The sequence below is a fragment of the Lagopus leucura genome, unplaced genomic scaffold, assembly GCF_019238085.1.
Source record: "Lagopus leucura isolate 7727_CA_CO unplaced genomic scaffold, USGS_WTPT01 Super-Scaffold_702, whole genome shotgun sequence".
Taxonomy (NCBI): Eukaryota; Metazoa; Chordata; class Aves; order Galliformes; family Phasianidae; genus Lagopus; species Lagopus leucura.
In genome coordinates, this window is record NW_024962254.1 from 10,760,228 (window position 1) to 10,780,794 (window position 20,567).

The following is a 20,567-nucleotide window of genomic DNA, read 5'->3' on the forward strand; positions in this document are numbered from 1 at the left end:
ACTCACACAGCCACCTTTTACTGCATGTTTCTGTACAAGCATCTGAAAAGCTACAATATAATTCCACATGCAAATAATGTCAATCTACCAAATTAATAGCACACATCTAAAAAAACAACTCATAAATTTCAATATGAAAACATCTAAAACATGACTTCTCTTTTTTTTTTTTTTTTTTTTTTTCCTCTTCATCTTCCAAGGGGGAAAGGAGAACTAAATGAAAAACAATTCCTCTGTTCAAAAGTCAGGTCACCGTGACACAAAGCAGCACAAACCAATAAATCCAGCAGTGCTGACAATCCACCCTGGCAGTATATATACACAGGCTTTTCAGCCATAGAAGTTTGGAAGGGCTTTGGCCATTGACTCCGTGGCTGCAAGCTGACTTACCCAAAGGAAAGGGAGGTCAGCGCGCCATGACTGGCACACGAGGCAGGAGGAGGGCAGCACCACACCCTTCTGCCTTGGGGTTGAGCCAACAGTCTGGGCAGGTGGGAGTGATGGAAGGATCCTGCACATATTACCATATGTTACATTTACAGTAATCTAGACATCACCTTTGGCATATATATGCTATCAGTAACTGACACAAAGATTTGTTTTAGATAGGAGCACAGTAAAGAAGCTGAATTTCCCAATTAAATGGAATTACTAGCATATCATCATAAAGCACTGCAAAAGAGTGTTGAGGTAATAACAAAGCATTGACTGATAAGAAAATGGTCTATAGAAAATGCTCTTTGAAAATGTTGAGTGCAGTCTCAGCTTCTCTGTTTTAGGTACAACACCAGAGACCACAGCTGAAGGAACAGCTGGAGTTCTGGAGCTGCGGTTTATGGTGCACACACAGAGCACTGCAGAACCACAGGAAACCTGCTAAAAGGTTTTCAGGCTCTGTTTGCCTCCATCCTGGACAAACCAACATTTGTCCTTCCATACATGCTGACAAAAAGATTGATCAATCCTTGTCAACAAGCGTTGGACCTCTTGGTATTTCTTTGGCCCCAGCAGGCACAAAGGGAAACAAGCTGGGATGAGAGCTTGCAGCGCCAATGGTCTCCTGGGCTCTGTCCTAGAAAGGGCTGCCACTCCAGGCAGCTTGATGTTCAGAACAGAAATGACAGTACTTGGAGCTCGTGATGCCTCTGCAAAGCTGAATGACAACAGTAGGAAGCAAAGAAAGCAGTGGACTTCATGCTTTTGTTTGCTCACTTAAGTAACAGCAGAAGGCGATGCTAAAGGCTTTATGTTAAAAACATGTAAACTGTAGAGTATGAGGGTTTCAGGCATACATACCTGGAATTATTTATCATAAGATAAATAACTTCTGGTGTCACCTAGACAAGGTGCCAGAGAACAAAACAGTCTGTCTGCCGAAACACCTTCCTTCCAAAATGCAAAATGAAACACAAGAAGACCCAGCCTTCCTATGACTTATTCAATGCAGAGAGAAGTAGAATAAGTCGCTTTATTTGCATCTACTTGTAAAACTCAGGTTAAAAACAAACAAACAAACAAAAAGATTTTTAAAGAAATATTAATGCGATGAAATACAGGCAACTAAAAAGCCTCTTCATCTGTAAAAAAAAACCCTCAAAGAAAAAAGGTTTGCAAGTCATTTCCTGGATAAATGTGCAATAAAAGTCACAGTGGATGAGATTTCCATGAGGAAGAAATTAATCTGATGTCCTGATTACTGTTAATGGCATCTGTGTAATCTGGAACAAATGACGGCATCGGAATGGAGACTATTGGCTCCTTATAAACTCTGTTCAAAGCTGGAAGATCTTAAACTACTTTTGTCCAACTTCAGACAATCAAGTAATGAACGCAAGATTTTCAAATTAAATCAGCAATCATATATAAATTAGCAATCATATTTATCCAAGTTTGTCCTGAGTTATGCAGTGGACCATTTAGCATGATCATGAAATTCCAGGATTTTTTTCTATGAGTTAGAGATCTTCAGGAAACACCATTTGATAATGTGGTAACCTTTGTAAACTATTCCCAAAAGACATCTTTTCTTCCTTTTTGGATTATGCCTTTGAGACAAACGTAGATAATTTCAAACTAATCTGCCCTACTTGTGGGACAGTGACACAGCAGACACTTGGAACAAATGTTAGGGCTTCAGCAAAGGCAGATGTTGATTTATCCAGAGCATTCCTAAAGCACACATAATGCCTGCTCCGTTTTCTGTTTTCAGGATTAGGATGTTCCATGAGCCAGCAGTGTGCCCTTGTGGCCAAGAAGGCCAAGGGTATCCTGGAGTGCATTATGAAGACTGTGGCCAGCAGGGCAAGGGAGGTGATCCTTCCCCCCCTACTCTGCCCTGATGAGGCCACATCTGGAGTAGTGTCCAGTTCTGGGCTCTCCAGTTTAAGAAAGACAGGGAATTTCTGGAAAGAATCCAAGGGAGTTGGATCACAAATACAGTTTGGGATCTGGAGAAGCATCTTCCTGACGAGGAAAGGCTGAGAGATGTGGGACTGTTCAGCCTGGAAAAGACTGAGAGGGCCAGATAAGATAAGGCCAGGCTTTTTTTGGTGGTTCCCTGTGACAGAACAAGGGGAACTGGGCACAAACTGGGAAACAGGAATTTCCATCTGAACATGAGAAAGAACATCCTTACTGGGAGGGTGACAGCACTGGAACAGGCTGCCCAGAGAAGTTGTGGAGTCTCCTTTTCTGAAGATGTTCAAAACCTGCAGGACACTTTCTTGTGCATCCTCCTGTAGGAAACCTGCTTTAACAGGGGGTTGGACTGGATGATCTCCAGAGGTCCCTTCCAGCCCCTAGCATCCTGTGATTTTGTCTTGTGTTGTGGAACCACTTTTACTATGGGAAGTTTCTGATAACAGTTTAATCTTAACTAACATAGAAAGTCTGGTTATTCTGGTAAATCATATGCCTAAACCCCCAAGGAATGCATGAAAATAGTGTTGTTACACAAAAGATGAATGGTTGAAATGGACAACTGTATAACTGAATGTAAATACAAAGAAAATTAAAGAAAACAAAACTTTGATATGTAGAAACAGAATTTTGTGTTATTTATTAAAACACAATTGCTTTAAGGATGACAGTTGAAAGTCAGACAGTATTGAATAAGTAAGAAATAGCTTGTTTAGGGGCAGTTAAAAGTTACGAACCTAGTAAACAAGCACAAAAGTCTGCTTAGACCATTTTTCCTTGGGTCACTTCTTTGCCACAACTCCAGTGGGTTTTGTACTATGTAGGAAACTTCTATTCCTATCTGTTATGTAGCTTCCTCTTGGTGGGCCTTAGCTTACCTGACAAAGACAAGTCCATTCATCCCATATTACATACCATAAGCAGAATGCTACCACAATGGATGCATCCAGTGTCTAATGGGGAAAAGCAATAGCATATGGCCATCAGTTATCCAGGACTTGCAATTTCCTACACTGATTAATGCTAGAGAAGCTGGGTGTTGTCTTTAGTGACTGGCAAAAATTCGTCAGATTTTAATAATCCAAATTCTTACCCATCTCTTCATCTGAATATATCAGCAGTTTACTGCCTCAAATATAAGTAGCTTCATGTCCATACAAAAGGAGCAACAACCATCGCATTATTGTTTTTAGTCAAATATTTCATTTCCAGGAAAACCAAACATTCTTCATGAATGTATAATGCTAGTTTAGCCCAACTCCTCATACAGTTACTCCAACTAAAACAGCACGCCTTTGAAGTACAAATATGTAGCTTCACTAAATGTATTAAGATGAATGTTAAGTATATCAAATTGTTTGTGGTCATATTTTCCACTTCTTTTTGTTTCTAACCTCTCTAAATGGTAGTATAGATGGTAGTGTTGGTTAAGTATACGGAGGAATTCAAACCATCAAGATTATTGAGAGTCATGGAAAATATTTCCATTTAAAACTTCTGAAATACATAATTTTTAAGTTGCTAAATTTAAGATTACAACAATGTGTTTTATCTTTACTAAGTGCCAAACTTTAAAGGAAAATAACACAAACTGAAGCTGTGTGGGTTTACATACATCTTACTTCTGGTGTAATATATACTGAAATTTTCCTCTGCTTTCTGATTTTTGAAGAACTGCACTGAACGATGCAGAAAGAAGCACACTGGTATCAGAATTTCAATACAATATGAGCACAGAGAAGAACATGAATCCATATTCACATGTTTTACAGAGAGCGCTTTAGTTACTCATGAAGGCATTGCAGTGGTATCTACTTAAACTTGAACAGCTGACTTTGAAAGGATATTTCTGTGAAGCAGATTAGTAAATAAAAAGTCAAATATCCGTGAGAAAGTGTGGGCAATATACATTTTAATTCCCTCAAAAACTTCAGGACCATGCGCATGCCCACGTGTACACATGCACACAATGTATTAAAAAGTTTTCACCATGACATATCAGAAATTTGAAAGTGTGTAATATGTAAGAAAAATGTATAAGATAACTGTTCTTAGAAATCTGAAAACTCTATTGTCATTCTTACGCATATCTAAATAGCAATCTACCCAAGTTTACAAAACATTTCTTCCGCCTGTTGTGATTTTTGCAGCTAAGGAATCAGGAACTCACGATATGTACATCAAGCTTAAATGGCTTGTGTATGTTACAAGTACAAAGCAGTAGGCAGGGTATGACAAATACACTGAAGTCCTGATATTGCAAAATCTTGACCAAAATAAACAAACAAAAACCGACCCAGAAATCATCCCTATGGGAAGAGAAAAGACATTTCACTTCTTGTGAAAGAGAAGAGGTTTCACCATCCCTGCCAGAATCTTGGGCAGCTGTGCAGCAATCACCTCTGACATCATCTCGGGGAACTCAACGCTCAGTGCACGGGACTGGAGAAATGTGTTCAGACAGAAGAGGTGGAGCTGTTTCACTAGCTGGATTTAATAAAATACAAACAAGTAAGGCTATCAGCAGTGCAGCCAAATAAATATGCTATCAATCACTTAGTTCACACATCCATCAGCTCACACATCCATATTATATCTTAATACAATATTCCTTGAACCAATAATGAGGATAACTAGCTATTCCCTATTAAAATAAAATTCCAAGGCAAAAATCATAAATATAGCTAAATGACATGTCCTAAAAAAGTCAGACTCACTAGCATGAGAACTCACTTATTACATGTACCATGAACAACAGAGTTATTAAAAATTATTCAAGCTTTTATTTTATGCTCATGTTCAACAAAAGAAGTCTCAATGCCTTGTTTACTAGATGATATTCAAACATTGCCCCAAGGACTGCATTTTCTCTTTCGAGGTTTCCCATAGCTCTGACTATGATCATATCTGGATATGCTGATAATGTTAAAATTCATAGGCCCTTGTTGCTAGAAAGCAACTGCTACACATAGGAGCCCTTTCACCTACCTTCTCTAGGAAGTACCAATTTTTAAAGTTTTTCTTAAAGACCTATGACCTTTATGTTGTCTAGAATCCTATTAGAGCTTTACCAATGTGTGGTCTCTCCAGTGGGATGGCTTATCTTGTATCACCTACTTCTCTCAGTCTGAGCTGGAAGAGGGACTCGCACTGAGACATCTCCAGACCAAACACTACCCCAGCCCTCGCTTTGCTGGATATTCTGCTGCAAGCCTCTTTCACTTGCTTCCATTGAGGCTATTTTACTATGTTAAATTTGAAATGAAGAAATAACTCAGTACTCAATTCTTCTCTGGATGTTGTGAGATCCAAACTGAAAATTCTTATTCCAAGTAAGGCAGGAAGGTCTTTTATTCCAAGCAAGCCACATGCAAACATCACATGACAGATTCCTTAAGCACCTGGCTAGCATGAGTAGGACACTGGCCAGGAACTGTTTTTGCAAGTAAAAGCTGGCTGACTGGATTCCTGACAAGGATTTAGCACCAACATTCCCAAATAATGAGGAGTTCAACTACCAGTATATCTTGTAGCTAATCTCAATATCCTCCCCTTCAGAACGTTCTGTTGTCTAACTTTGTATTTAAGGATTATTAGGGTGACAAAGATGATACAGATCCTGGGGCATCTTCCATATTAGGAAAGGCTGAGAGACATGGATCTGTTCAGCCTAAAGAAGACTGAGGGGGGATCTGATCAATGTTTATATTTTCCAGTGGTGTGCAGTGATAGGACAAGGAGCAATGGCCAAAAACTGGAACATAAGAAATTCCACACAAATGTGCAGGACTTCTTTACAGAACTTCTTTACAGCGAGGGTGACAGAGCACTGGAACAGGCTGCCCGGAGAGGTTGTGGTGTCTCCTTTGGAGATATTCACACCTGGCTGGATGGCTACCTGTGCAGCTTACTGTAAGGGAACCTACTTTATCGGAGGGATTAGACTTACTGATCTCTAGAGGCCCCTTTCAACCCCTAAAATTCTCTGATTCTTCGATTTTCATCCTTATCCTATTCATCTTCTGATGTTATCTGAGAAGATGTGACAGCTAAATGGTCAATGTGATTTCTGTGCAGAGGAAAAGTTGATAGAGAGAGGTCTGTGCAGTGGATCAAAGGATTCCAGACTACCTGGTGAACCACGTAATTATCAATATTGTTGCCTCTCTCAACCTTCATAAATGGGATCTTCAGCTTTTTCCTCCATCAAAAGGAGGAATTAGTGACAAGGAAAGCTTTTATATGAAAAAATGAATTTATTTACAAAAAATAAAAAATAAAATAAAATGCACATAAGCACAAAAGAATACAAAGACCTCATCCTTCCCTCAACTCTCTATGACCTTGTCACAGCCAAGAATTCAAAATCACTTTTCTTGAAGTATTTTAGTGCCACTCCACCAGTCCGTGTTCAAGCAGAGGTATGGCCTTGAATCTCTGCTTCTTGCCCCTCTTGCAGAGATGCAGAAGCCATTACAAAACATTATTCGCATGGGTAGAGAGCATCATTCCTCAGTTTTAATGGATGCTAAGCCCAGAAGATGCATGCTGGATTTTCAGGGAAGTGGAAAGTATTCAGATATATCTTTTAAAACACTTATGAATTTCTACATCACTATTAGAGATCTCTGATATTAATCAATCCCAGAATATGAACGGATACTGGAAAAAAAAAGCAGCATACAGTATATCTGTAAAAATACTTGAATTAAGGAAGAAAAATCAATGGCTTTCTTTTGAGTTCCCTATTCTCTACATTTTGTAAATATTTTTTATGAACATGTACACACACATACAGACACATGGAGCCCTACCAACAATCTTAACTGCTCTAGATACAGAAATAACGCAGAAGTAGTGTTCAAATGCCTATTTTCAAATATTTAAACATTTTATACAGTATGTTTTGATTACCAAATATACAGCTATCTCTTCGTTCTATTCACACATCAAAGGAGAGGTATACTTACATTTTTTTTAGTTTAGAAATGTTAACTAGCCACTTGTCATAAAATTTCCTTTATGAAATTCAAATTGCTTCTGACTTAAAAAAAAAACAAGAATAACAACACAAGTTAACAAGTAAACTTACATCATGCATGGAATCCATCAGTTTTGTAAGCTGATAGAAACGCTGGGAATTAGCCACAACACCTTTCTGGCGCAAGCCAATGGCCTTCACCAGTTCTCTAATGTAACTCGTTCTCATCTCATCAAATTGGCTTTGACTTCTTAGACCTTCCAAAGGAACTGAAAAGAGAGCAACATTTGTGTTGCAATGTATTCTTAAGGCAAAAAGAGAGATTTAAGTAAGGGAACAGATTATATTTCACAGTGTGCTGTGCAATTTATTATCTGCCAAGTACTTCTTCCTGTTAATCAGTTTATCCAGAAATAGTCATACAACATACTAACCTCTGATGTCTAGAAATAGGTATAGATGAAGTTTAAGGCCATGCTGAAAGAAGAATGCCAAAAGAACCCCTCTGGTCCTTAAGGAAATATGTCATAGGTTGGCTTATCTTACGTTGCCGAGAGCCTGCCCCCCTTAGAGCATATTTATCCTACATCTAGCTGGAGTGCTTTGAAATGGCATCATGGAATGAATTAACAGCTTTAGATAATGTAGACAGTAAAGCATCCAAGGCTCAGGTTTCCTGTTTGGACTTCTCTTACTCAAAAGAGCAGATGTACTCTTAGAGTCTTAAATCTGAATATTTCTTAGATAATTAGCAGACAGAAGCAAATGGCTCAACTCACTCTGCTCTTAATGGTCTGTTGTTAGGACCAAAATGAAGGAATACAGAGAATACCAAAAATGAACCTGTTAGTGACTCCTAGTAGTAAGATCATGTTTGAGCATGGATTCTATGTTCTGGCAGCACTGTAAGGAAACTTTGATACGGTCTGAACACTATTTTCCATGACAGGGCAGCATGTAATATATGTTTTATAATTTATGTTGTTGAAGACACTGAAATGAAAATTTTAAAAAATAAAACTTGAAAAAACATCCCCAACTGGCACTCAAATTTAAATCCTTGCTTTGTTAAAATAATCATATATTAAAATAGAATCTAGTTTCAGAAATACTGTTTTTGATAGAAAAATTCTTTTTCCCTTTGCTTTTTCTTTGTCCGATGACATTTCACACTGTAATGTCACATTTAACATTTCATCTTCTGACAGCACATATACAAGGAACAACATAGGTAGCTCCATCTTATCTTGTTACCACAGCTCCCTATATTTTCATATGAAAAAATCAGGTGAGAATAGGGCACATGACATATTCACTGTTGTAGAAGCTGCTTTAGAAAGACATGAATTACACTTCAGGTAGAAATGCTTATTTTTCTCTATGGACTCTAAAGGAGTCTTGTGAGCAGTAGCTCACATAATTAAATTAATCACATGCTAGGTATGTCATATACCTTCCATCTGGTATCGTGCCATGGCTACTATCTGGCCATGACTGAGTACAGTTGGACCTCTAAATGTAGATATAGAAATAGAAATAGAAGATAGATATAGATATAGGTATAGATATAGGTATAGATATACATATAGACATAGATAGATAGATACATAAAGTAAGAGAAGGAAAGGCAGATAAAGACATTTGAGGCAAACATTAAAATTCATAATTTTCTTCATCTAGAGCCCAGAGAGAGCCTATACAAAGCAAAGTTCAAATCTCTGCTCTGAAGCAGAATTTTCTTATTTCATGGGAGACTATCCAAGAGAGGAAATGATCCAAGTCGACACTGACCCAGTTGACACTGGGGAAGGATGGAGACATATACATGTATATATATATGCATATATATCTACAGAATAGCAAGCTGACTACAAAGACAAGTGTCTAAGAACTGGCATGTAGAATTCAAATTCTGATACCAACCCAAATCTGAACTTAAATAAAAATCAACAACAGAAGTTGTGATTGCTTCCACATATCAAATAGTAGTTTGGCTTTTAGGGATGTGTCATGTTTGATTTCTTCTGGCAGCTGATGAAGATGAAATGCTGGACTAAGCATGTTGTACCCTCCATAAGACAATCCAACTTCCTTATTCATATTCTGTCTGAGCTATTCACTGTATTGGTTCCCACATGTGTGGCCTCTATTACATGGAGAACTATTTAGAACTTTTGGGTATCATTAAAGCAAAGCATATAACATATGTCTATATGTAAAACATAGTAAATAAGGAACTAGAAAATCAAAACAATGGCAGAAAATAAAAAAGTTGGTCTACTTTTTGCAAAGACTAATTCTACTTTTGAGACAGTTTTAAAACTGTCAGTAATACAGTAGAAAAAAAAAAAAGAAAAAGACTACACCACAGTAACATCAAGGGAAAAAATGTAAAACTGAAAATGTTAAAAATAAAGCTGGGGTTTCCATTCAGATTTAGAAATACATTGTGTCTGATATTTAGTTATGTGCAATACACATTACTGTGTCTTTAAAAGAAAAGCCAGTGGATTATAATAAAAACTCAAATAGAAAACAGAATGAGAGACAAAGTTGAGACATGATTTACTGTTGTATGTGAAAGATTGAAATGGTCACACTTTCACATCTGAAGAGGATAAAGGTGAACAGCATGAAATAGAAATAATCTTTAAAAATACTTTATATCAACAATCAGGTTTTATGCTTTTTGAACATTGTTTTGTGGAGAGTATTGTATTTATACAGTACCAAATGTTTACTAAATGTCTCAGCAACAATGGTTAGGTGTGTTCCTTTTCCCAAAGATCTGACAAACAGTTTTTTCCTATAAGACAATAAGTAGAGGAATGAACAGAAAGCAAAACTCATGAACATAGGCAAAAATACTTTCATATTATTAAATTAATTTCTTGCATACATACAAGCACATGATCTTAAAAGTGAGTTTATAATGGAAGTGCAGTTGATAAAGAATGGTGGCTTAGTGATTACTGTTAAACTGATGCACCCAGAATTGAGAGGGAGTGGACCACTGCAGCATTTTTTTTAAATTATTTTATTTGAGCTTACTGGTATGTGGAGTTAGAATATCACAAATGTATCTAAACCTAACTGAAATGTAAGACTTCCCTCCAGCATTTACATAGATTTACATAGGATTTCAAAATGTGATGAAAAGAAGATGGAAAACATTTATAATGGGAATACATTCAAAACTCTGATGTAATTCCAAGAAAGAAACTGCAGTTATATTGCATTGGGATTATTTTCTGTATTATTTCTATTCCACTAGCAGAGTGTATGCTATTTTGCTATTATGCTAGTAATTTTTATATTCCTATGAACTACGCTTACTTTACTGTCTATACTCTGCTGATGACAGACTTCTGAAAGCATGAGCTTATGTAAACAGCAGGCAAGAACAGCCTAAGAGGGAATAAATTTTAATTCCTTATTTTTTGTTGAGTCTTTGTACAGCCAAGAAACAGGAAACTCAGTAAGTGTGCACAGAACCAAACTTCAACATTCTTCCACTTCTAGTTCTAGGAGGTGTTTAGTTTTATTCCCAAAGGTAGCAGTAAAATTTTAAAACTTCCTGTTTGTGGACTGTTTAAGGCGTCAGCTGATGACTTTCCCAGTATTTTAGAAAAGGCTTCAGAAGGGAATCGCATCAACTACCATATTTTCCAATTACAGTTCAGTGCAGTGCTGTACACTGCATTCTTACAAAGATGCATACAATTGAAGAGATCACAAATTTTGTACTCAAGTAAACAACTAAAAGAAGTTAGTCTATCCACAGCTGTGCTAAACCTTGGCTTAAGTAGAAAATGTGAATAAATATTAATATTGTTTGCCATGTGCACTTTTGCGAATCTTTTGAATAAGCATGCTTTAACTTCTTGGCCAGAATCAATCCCTCCACCAACAAACCCCAAAGTCAATCAAATATTTATATATTTCCAATGCCTGTAGGAGATTTTTATCTGTGTAGTGTCATTTGAAGTCATTCTTCCTCACCGAAATATGCACAGTTGTGTTGAAAATGCATAATACAGTATTACAATACATTAAAAGGGATCCAACATTTCTCCAGTGCCTTTATACAAAATAAAGACAATGATGAAACAGATTATTTGTTCCCTACAGACACTGCAAACATATTTTTAGGTCTTGATATGCTAACATTTTCCTCCTGAAGAAGTTTTCCATTTGTTAAGCCAGAAAGCTCAGCAATTGTCAAATTAAACAACATCGGTCAAAACAAAGATTTTACCAGTGATATGTTAGAAACAAAAGAGCTTACTTGTATTGAGAAGCAGCAGTGCTTTCATACATAGAAACTCTTCCTGGCTAACTTGGAGTCTGACAAACTCCTGTGGGAGCTGCCACATGGAGAGACACAGCGAATAGAACGACGATTCTTTCATCCTCTGTCTTACACCCAGAAAAGGCAAAAACAGAAATAAAAAAAAACAAAACAGGAAAATAAAGAAGAAGAGCAGCTTAATTACTAACTGTTTCAAGGAAGTGCCTTGTTAGCAGCGTAATTAACAGTGTTGAAATTAAGAAAAACAAATGAACAATTTCTTTACTAGTTTTTTAATTGTAAGTAACAAGTTGTTATTTTCAATGTTTAATCTGTTACTTCTGGTTAGAAAAGAACTTGTAGACTATCACATATGAATGCTTATCACCAAAAATAAAGTTTTTTTATTAATTTATAATAAGTTAATATTTAGGATGAAGTGCTTTTGTTTAGAAGTTGATAACTTTTTAAGTTCTTTGAAAACAAAGCATAAAACTAGAGGCTGAAAGCTGATAGAAACTTGTTCATAGATTTTGCAAAGATGTTTCTAATTAATGTACATCAAAATTCTTTGTTGCTTGTACAAAATTCTTCTGCTAAGTGCAACTGAATTATTTTGTAGCGCTGCAGAAACAGTTAAGTATTAAATGCAAGCATATTTAAAAAGTATTTTAAGTGAAAGTAGACATTACTACAGCCTTACCTGACTCCTGCAGCAGTAAATAGGACATTTCACAAGGAAATACAAAAATTATCTAGTCTTTTGCAGTACTCTGATCTTACTTTTCTCTTTGGGATTTTGGTGTAGTGAATTTATTTTATTGCATTTATTTATTAGAAAGGCAGTTTTTAACTGATGATGAAATGATGAAAACAATATCATTATAAAGTTTGTAAACTAAACTGAGTTTGTTCTACATTCACTGGAAGATGCAGTAATGTGGAGTTATTTTACAAAGCTGTACCCTGAGGTACAACAATTACAAGCCAATAAAATTTTGCTCCCCATGAGACCAATGGAGTTTTATCACTTGTTGCAATGGGAATTGTAACTCTGAGCTCAGTCTAGCATTCCAAAATAACTACAGATAGTGTTCCAAACAGAAATAGAAGATATTTTCTGTTAATAAAAGACTTTTCTCAATGCACCAAGGGTTTTTTTTTTCTTATGGTATTTAAAGTGTTTTTGTTATTTTAAATGAAATGTTTTCAGTTTTGTTCTATATCCAAAATCTTGTACCAGCTCTTCAATGACTCAAACATGAAATTTTGATCTGCAAGATCTGGCTAGATTTATTTCCATATCCACTTTAATTCTCTCTTTCTATTCCTTTCATAGAATCATAGAATGGTTTGGGTTGGAAGGCACCTTTAAGCTTGTACAGTTCCAACCCCCCCCCCGCTACAGGCAGAGACACCTCCCACTAGACCAGGTTGCTCACAGCCCCATTCAGCCTGGCCTTTCTGATAATCCTTATTCATAAACAGCATCTTAGATAAGCGATAGCTTTCAAGGTGCATTAGATGCTGCTCATAAGCATATTTTCAGAGACCACAAGGTGTAACAGTAAAGCCTTGTAGTGTTTTAATACAAGTCCATGAAACCACTGTCAATCCAATACTGCTCACTCTCTGAAATTATGCTACTGAGCAAGTCACTCTCAAAGAGCATTACAGTTCATTTTTAGACAAATTCAGTACATAACAAATTGTCTTCAAAACAATCTTTGGACTGTGGTTTCATGGTTATTTCAAAACAATCTATGTGTGTGTTGCCATAGTAGATGGAATTTCCACGATCTCTTCCCACCTCTAGGTGTGCACTCCTACTCTTCTGGCATTAGTGCCTTCCAGCCCGCGTGGTGAGTCAGATCAGGGATCAGCTTAATTGGCAAGTTAGGTTTTATCCTAGTGTATTTTTCAAACATGTCATTTCCTTATCTGTTTTACCATGCAGCCAAATAGTGTTTGATCCTGCTTAAGTAAAATTTTAGGCATGCATGACCAGGGCAGGAAGCAGGGAGGGTTGCCATTTCTGCTGGTGTTCAGCAGTTACCTTTCACTGGTCTAAAAGTTAATTTTTTTTTTTTTTTTCCCCAGTAAATAGTGGCAGCTTTGATTTAGTGTACAGTTACTCCTCATGTTTAGCTCTTATAATTTTTTCTGACACTGATCTGACGAGATGTTCTACAGCCAAGAGAATTGCATGCGGTCAGTCCATCTCTTTCTCAATATAAATGGTCTTGAGCTACAAACAGGAAGCTGTCTACAAGGAATTATAAGCAGGGCTCATAAATCTCAACACTCCTCTGGAAGAAAGAATTTAAAGTCTTCTTCATATGGCATGCATTGGAGCAAACGCAGGGTAAAACACCAAGACATACCACTACTGCCTAAAGCCATTACTGTGGATTTCTGAATATAACCATGAGATACATCCCAGAGCACACTAGGGGACCCAACAGAATTTGAAGCTCTCTGAGTCTTATCCCTGCAAAGCATTTCAATTTGTACAGCACAATTAACACACATGGGAGATGAAAGAATTTAATCCACCATCTCACAAAAAACCCATCTAATCACCAATGACCAAAGAAAATCCCGTTTAGTTTCATTTAATGAATGTGAACTTCTGTGTTACACATTTGAACTCATGTAAATCTTCTGACAGCATAATTCTAATTCTTTTCTGTTAGATAATTAAAATAATATTTGAACTTATTTTGTTTGGCCTCATCAATAAAATATTTGGGATTCCCATACAATCCTTCCCAATGTTACTGAATTTTATGTCCTCAGTGGACTTCGCTGTTAATTTTGAAACAGAACAAATAATGAATGAAAACTTGGTTTCAGTGAAATCACGTTCCATCAACACGAAGAAATTCAAAATAACATTCATATTGTGCATGACTAGTGTCTACTTACTCATTCAGAATCAGATCTGGTGCAAAATACAACATCTGACCACTGACATGTTTGTATGATCTCCATCCCATTGCAAAAACCATTAGACTCATCCAGGAATACTGGATGAGAGTTATCTGATCATCAATGTGTAAATTCCGAAATCCTGGAAATGAAATTAAATAACACAATAAACATTCACCTATGAACACCTTTATTGCATTTAAACCCAGAAAACATCAGCTGTGTGTGTGTCTATAACTTCTGCTCTTGGATAATTTTAAGGATTGCATCTAAGTATCAGAGATGATTTAACAGCTTCCTGTTACCAAAAACTGTTCCTCATTAGCTGGTCCTGGTACCTTCTTCAAGCAAGCTCTGGCATTCATCCTATCCTCAGTGAACTGGTTCAGCTCATAAAGCCGACAGAAAATTACCCAGTAAATTACCCAGTTTGTTTTCTTCTCACTTAATGAGATTAAATACCACAAAAGCATAGAATCATAAAGTTTGGAAAAGACCTCTAGGATCATCTAGTCCAACAATCAACCTATCCCCATCCATTTGCCACATCTACCCTTTCCCTGAACACTTTTAGGGACAGTGACTCCAGCACTTCCTTGGGCAGCCTGTTCCAACATCTCATCATTCTTTCTGTGAAGAAATTTTTACTAACATCCAACCTGAACCTCCCCTGGCACAACTTACGGCCATTCCCTTTCATCTTATCATTAGTTTCTTGGGAGAAGAGGCTGGCCACAGCTCATTACAACCTCCTTCTAAGCAGTTGTAGAGAGCTATAAGGTATCCCCTGGGCCTCTTCTCCAGACTGAACAATCCCAGTTCAACTATGAGGTCTGACACTTTACTGCAGGACAGAAGTGTCAGTTGAGCCCAAATTAAAGCACATTTCTAGGCCTCCAACTTAATATTCTGATTTTTATAGATCCCAGGACCAGGCTTCTATTACCATACAGAGAACACAGATATATAATCACGACCTTTTCTTTTGTATTTCTTAGTTCCTCAGAAATTCAGTTGCTTCTCATTCATAGAGTATTTGTGAGCTGTTTAGCTATTAGTATTGTAGTTTTTCTCTGTTTCTTTCAAAATTCTTTTCAACAAGAGTAAGAATGAAGAACATGCATAAAAGAAAAAAAAATATATAAACTCAAAGTATGAATAGTAGACTCAGAAGAGTTAGGATGGAAAGGCTGCTATAATGATCAAGAATAGAAACACTCTGGACCTCTATTGTTTGGGTTTGCTTTTTTTTTTGAGTAAGTATAAACAAACTTTAATTTACAAAGGACTTCCCATTAAAATGCATTTGATTAGTGCATACATCATCTGATGAAGTGGAAACTTAATCCTTTAACAGTTTCTTAAGAATTAAGTAACATGCACACAATAAGCAAGCGATCTTCTCTTTTGACTGCTTGGCTTATGACATATTTGCTTAACAAGAATTCACTACAACAAGAACTGCTATTACCTGGTAGCAATTTTGACCACTTGACTACACAAAGAAGTTGCCTCTCACAAAGATGATTTAGACTGGTCAGCAAGGAACTTGGTGTTTCAGGTTTTGTATTGTCATAACCAGCATAGACAACTTCAGGCTCAATGCCTCGCAAAACACTTATCACTGGGGGAACAAACTGTATTTCTTGATTTGGAGAAAAGGACAGCCTTTGCGATAGAGATTGGCTTTCATCCTGAAGGGCTGCTGGCTGCTGGAGTGCAACATCTAATGTCCTCACAACCTTAATTTTGTTAAGCTTTTTAAATTTTCGACCTGAAAAAAAAAAAAAAATTGCAGATCTGTTAAAAAACTTGAAGCAGAAACATCAATATCTTCCAGTAGAGCTAGATTACACTTTTCATCTACAACAAATAGAACAGTCTTCTAAGTTGATTTTTTTACTATTTATGTAATTAAGAAATAATCTTGGAAAATTCTTAAGAGTTTATCTCTCCAAAACCTCCTCTCTGCACTGTGAGATGAATGGAACCCACCCACTAAAATTATTGCATGAATTCTAGGTTACTGTAACCTCATAAAGTTTTCTCTGGTTCACTTCCCACTGTTCCATCCGACAGCCCAGCCAGCTGGCTCTACAGTTCGGTTGCTATTCAGTGTTAATTAAGGACACTGTTCGTTTTTGTTTTTGTTTTTGTTTTTTCTCACTAATATTCAGAAACAGAAATGCAGGTAAGTAATTATCACACAGAAAAATTCCTTTGCTTCAATTCCAGGAAGGCATTTCAGTCTAGTAGATAAATTCCTTTTTGGTAATCTTTCATGTAATATTTTTCTGCTGTTCACAAGAATGAAAACAGAATCCAGGAATGACTGAAAGGTCAACATATACTGTAAAACCTTGCTAACCCTCTGAAAACTCTTCACTTTCTAGAGTGAAGTGGTTTGTAAAAAAAAATAATCAGAAAAACAGAACAAAACAAAACTTGAGATGCTTTCCCAAAATAAAGACAAAGAGACTACACCTGTTATGGCTTTGTAAACATACAGAGCTCTAGGTAGCAACTCTTCCAAATTCTTTCAGGGCTGGAGGTACACCACATGGACACCAAAAACCAAACCTTCAAGGGCTCGAAAACAGCAACACTCAGTAACAAACTACAGGTTTCAAGGAAAAGTCATATTTATGGCTACATGGAATGTGTTTGCTTTAAACAGATCATCAAAGGTAAAACTTGCTGTTAGGTCGTTAAATTCCTCAGTGCTGTTAAACAAGTTTTCCTTAGTAAAAAATGTATATCATAATAAAGAAGCAGGTACTTATATTGATATAGATGTCAGTGGAACAGTGAGAGAGGAGCAGGGTGACAGCAAACATATACTAAGTCATTCTCTCAAGAAAATTAAGAGGCTCACAAGACTCAATCTTAAAGAAAACAATAAGGAAGGAGAATGCTCTGTTCAAAAAAAATATATATCAAACAAACCAGAAGTCGATATTTTTACTTGTTGAGGTGCTGCATATTGTACTGTAAAAAGCAGAAAAGACATGCAGCAAATTTCAATGGTGGAAAAGAAAATCCCTGCCTATCATATCACTGAATCATTGAGAAATTGTATTGTAAAAAGGTAAAACACAAATAACACTAAAAGTAAATGAGAAGAGTAGTAGAAGTGTAGCACTGTGTATGCATTTGGCTGACATAATGCATATCACATTATCTTTTGAAAAAACAGTATTCTTATTTAAAAGTGAAATATTTGACAGGGGAAATAACACACACTAAATAAATGTGACAGAAAAATCTCTGTTACTGCCCTCTTTTTGTTTTAGTTGATAGTACTGCTGCACTGTCAGAATGCAACCTATGCACCGAAGAGACTCCAGGATACTGGAGTAAGGGAGCACACCTTAATTTCAGCATGTGCTATGAATCCCTTCTCAGCAGGGCATTGGAGGCACCTAGAGACACGAGCAGTGTGTCTCATCCATCACCTTCCTCCTTGGAAACTTTCTGTGTCCCAGCTACATGCAAAACGGAAGGTTTCAATAAAAATGGATTTATGTAGGAACAAACCCATTCCTTTTTCTTTATTTGCTCCCACATAATAGAAGATAACAAAATTTATCAAAATCCTGTATCTCCATTTTGGAATATCTAAGATGGATACTCCAGAGACTTGCACTGACCTTTTTAAAACATTCATTAGTACATTAATGTCATAGTGTAACATCAAAGAAGATTAATACATCAAACATGGAAAGATTCCTTCTGTTCTTTCTAAATACTTAATACAGAAAAAATTCCATGTCTTTAGTAACTCTTGATGTATACTGGCATAGCTGAAGGAAGAATCGATCCTCTTGTTTTTGAACCAGACAGGAATGAGTAGATGATTGCAACTAAAAAGCTCAAATTTGCTTTAAAAAGTAGAAGTTTTTTTATTTTCCTATCACAAATATGAATAGTTACACATTTTACAAACAGAAAAGAAAGGTGTACACAAAAGTGCAAAACTTCCATTTTAATTAGAACACTATTTAAAATCCAAAGAGAGTATGCTAAACAAAATTTCAAGAAACAGAACCATAGAATCATGGAATCGTTTGGGTTGGAAGGGACCTTTAAGGTCATCCAGTGCCAATGTTCCTTAAAGCCCCACCCAGCCTTGTCCTATTACTACACGCCCTTAATAGAAGTCCCTCCCCAGCTTTCCTTTAGGCCCCTTTTTCCTAAGGTCCCTGTGGAGCCTTCTTTTCTCCAGGCTGAAGAGCCCCAACTCTCCAGGTGCTCCAGCCCTCTGATATCATTGTGGCCCTCCTCTGGACCTACTCCAACAGCCCCATGTCCTTGTGTTGAAGGCTCCAGAACTGGGCACAATACTCCAGGTGAGGTCTCGCAAGAGCTGAGTAGAGGGGCAGAGACACCTCCCTCGCCCTCCTGGTCACACTTCACATGTTATTAGCCGTATAAATGTGAAGGATGGGCTCTTCAACAGCAGTCATTATCCAATGAAGTCACAGGTTGTACTCCCACTAACTTAACTGTGAGGTCAATTAGCTCTGTATCAAGTTCTGTGCCAATCTTATGCTTATTTTATCACTTGTAATAAGGATATAAATATTCCTGATCAGTGAGTCCTTAGTAAACAACCCAACACCAGCTTACAAATTATCTTACATCTGGGCAAAATAAAACAAAAGAAAACAAAAACACCAAAAGAGAAAACAAAACACAGAATAATAGACACTTGGACCAATTTCTACCATAGAAAATACTTATATAGTCCTAAACATGCTGGGAATTTCCCATTAACTATTGTTTAGGCATGAAGGAAAGCAGAGAGGGAACAATGCATTTGGTAGTTCATAAATAATGATTTCAGGTGAAATAATGATTTCAGATTTTTTTACAGTTCAGAGAACAAGTAAAAAAAGAAACAGACAGAGCACTTACCATGTAGAAATGTGAGTAGTTAATAAGTACCCATGTTTCCAAGTGATTAAATGGATCAGAATTAATGTTGCACTGTCTTGCAGACTTACGTATGCGTTTATGTCTAATTATGCTGCTTAAGAGCTAGCAGTACACCAAATCCACTTGTTACCTATAGGTAAGTCACAGTAAACTTTCCTATCTATTGCAAGGAAACCATCACAGATTTTCACTCTTAAGGACATAGGGAGAACAACAAAGATTTGAAAGTAGTATTGTTTTTTCAATTGTAGCTTACAAAAACATTGAAATAATTTCCTGCTTTAAGTTAAGCAAATGTCTCTACTATGCCCTATAATGTGTAAAGACTAATAATCCAACCTGGCAACTATTTATGTTAGTGTAAGACCATTCTGTGCACATTTATACAGAACATCTGTTCTTTCTGTCATTTTCACTAATTTGTTTTAAATTGGATGGCCAGCCACTCAAGCAGCTTCCTGGTACTCACAGTTCTCTGATTTACTACAAAGAGCAAGTGATGTAGTATTTGAGTAGTATGTGTACTTAGAAGACAAAGTAATAAAAACAATAAAACCTACATCATCTTAGCATCAAATATACTGTGATTTTCTCCATTACACATACCATAATTCTGTTTTTTAATATTCTTCTAACTAGCTACACAGAATAAAACAGCCAATCCATCATTATTAATAGTGGAAATTTTGTATTAAAATGGATCAATTTCTAGTGAAAGTCAAACACCTCACTGTCCTTCCTCACACCCTGCAATCACTCTAATCAGGTGAAAAATGTCAATGACTTATTACTCTTGACAGAACACTGTGGCTCTGACTTTAAGGTCACTCTGCTCTTACGTTTTGTGTAGCAGAACAAACTGTGTACACCCTAGGAGGGTGTATACAAAATAGAGGAACAAAGCAAAAAAGCAGAAGTCATACATCTTGATTTTAATAAGCCCGCTGACACTACCACTTCCATTACCTGGAAAATTAATTAAGATTTGTCTGCATCCAATCATTGCAA

General features: G+C 36.7%; 1 protein-coding gene across 1 annotated transcript in view; it reads right to left on the reverse strand.

Annotated features, from left to right (window-relative positions):
- Nucleotides 1-3,026: 3,026 nt before the first annotated feature.
- The window catches only part of PGR (progesterone receptor), a 37,568-nt gene continuing 20,027 nt past the window's right edge, over nucleotides 3,027-20,567 (reverse strand). Inside the window, exons 4-8 of the mRNA XM_042862486.1 lie at nucleotides 16,093-16,395; nucleotides 14,619-14,763; nucleotides 11,688-11,818; nucleotides 7,511-7,668; nucleotides 3,027-4,905 (exon numbers count right to left, since the gene is read on the reverse strand). Coding sequence (XP_042718420.1) covers nucleotides 4,750-4,905; nucleotides 7,511-7,668; nucleotides 11,688-11,818; nucleotides 14,619-14,763; nucleotides 16,093-16,395 — 893 coding nt within the window. The 3' untranslated portion in view covers nucleotides 3,027-4,749. The remainder of the gene's footprint in view (nucleotides 4,906-7,510; nucleotides 7,669-11,687; nucleotides 11,819-14,618; nucleotides 14,764-16,092; nucleotides 16,396-20,567) is intronic.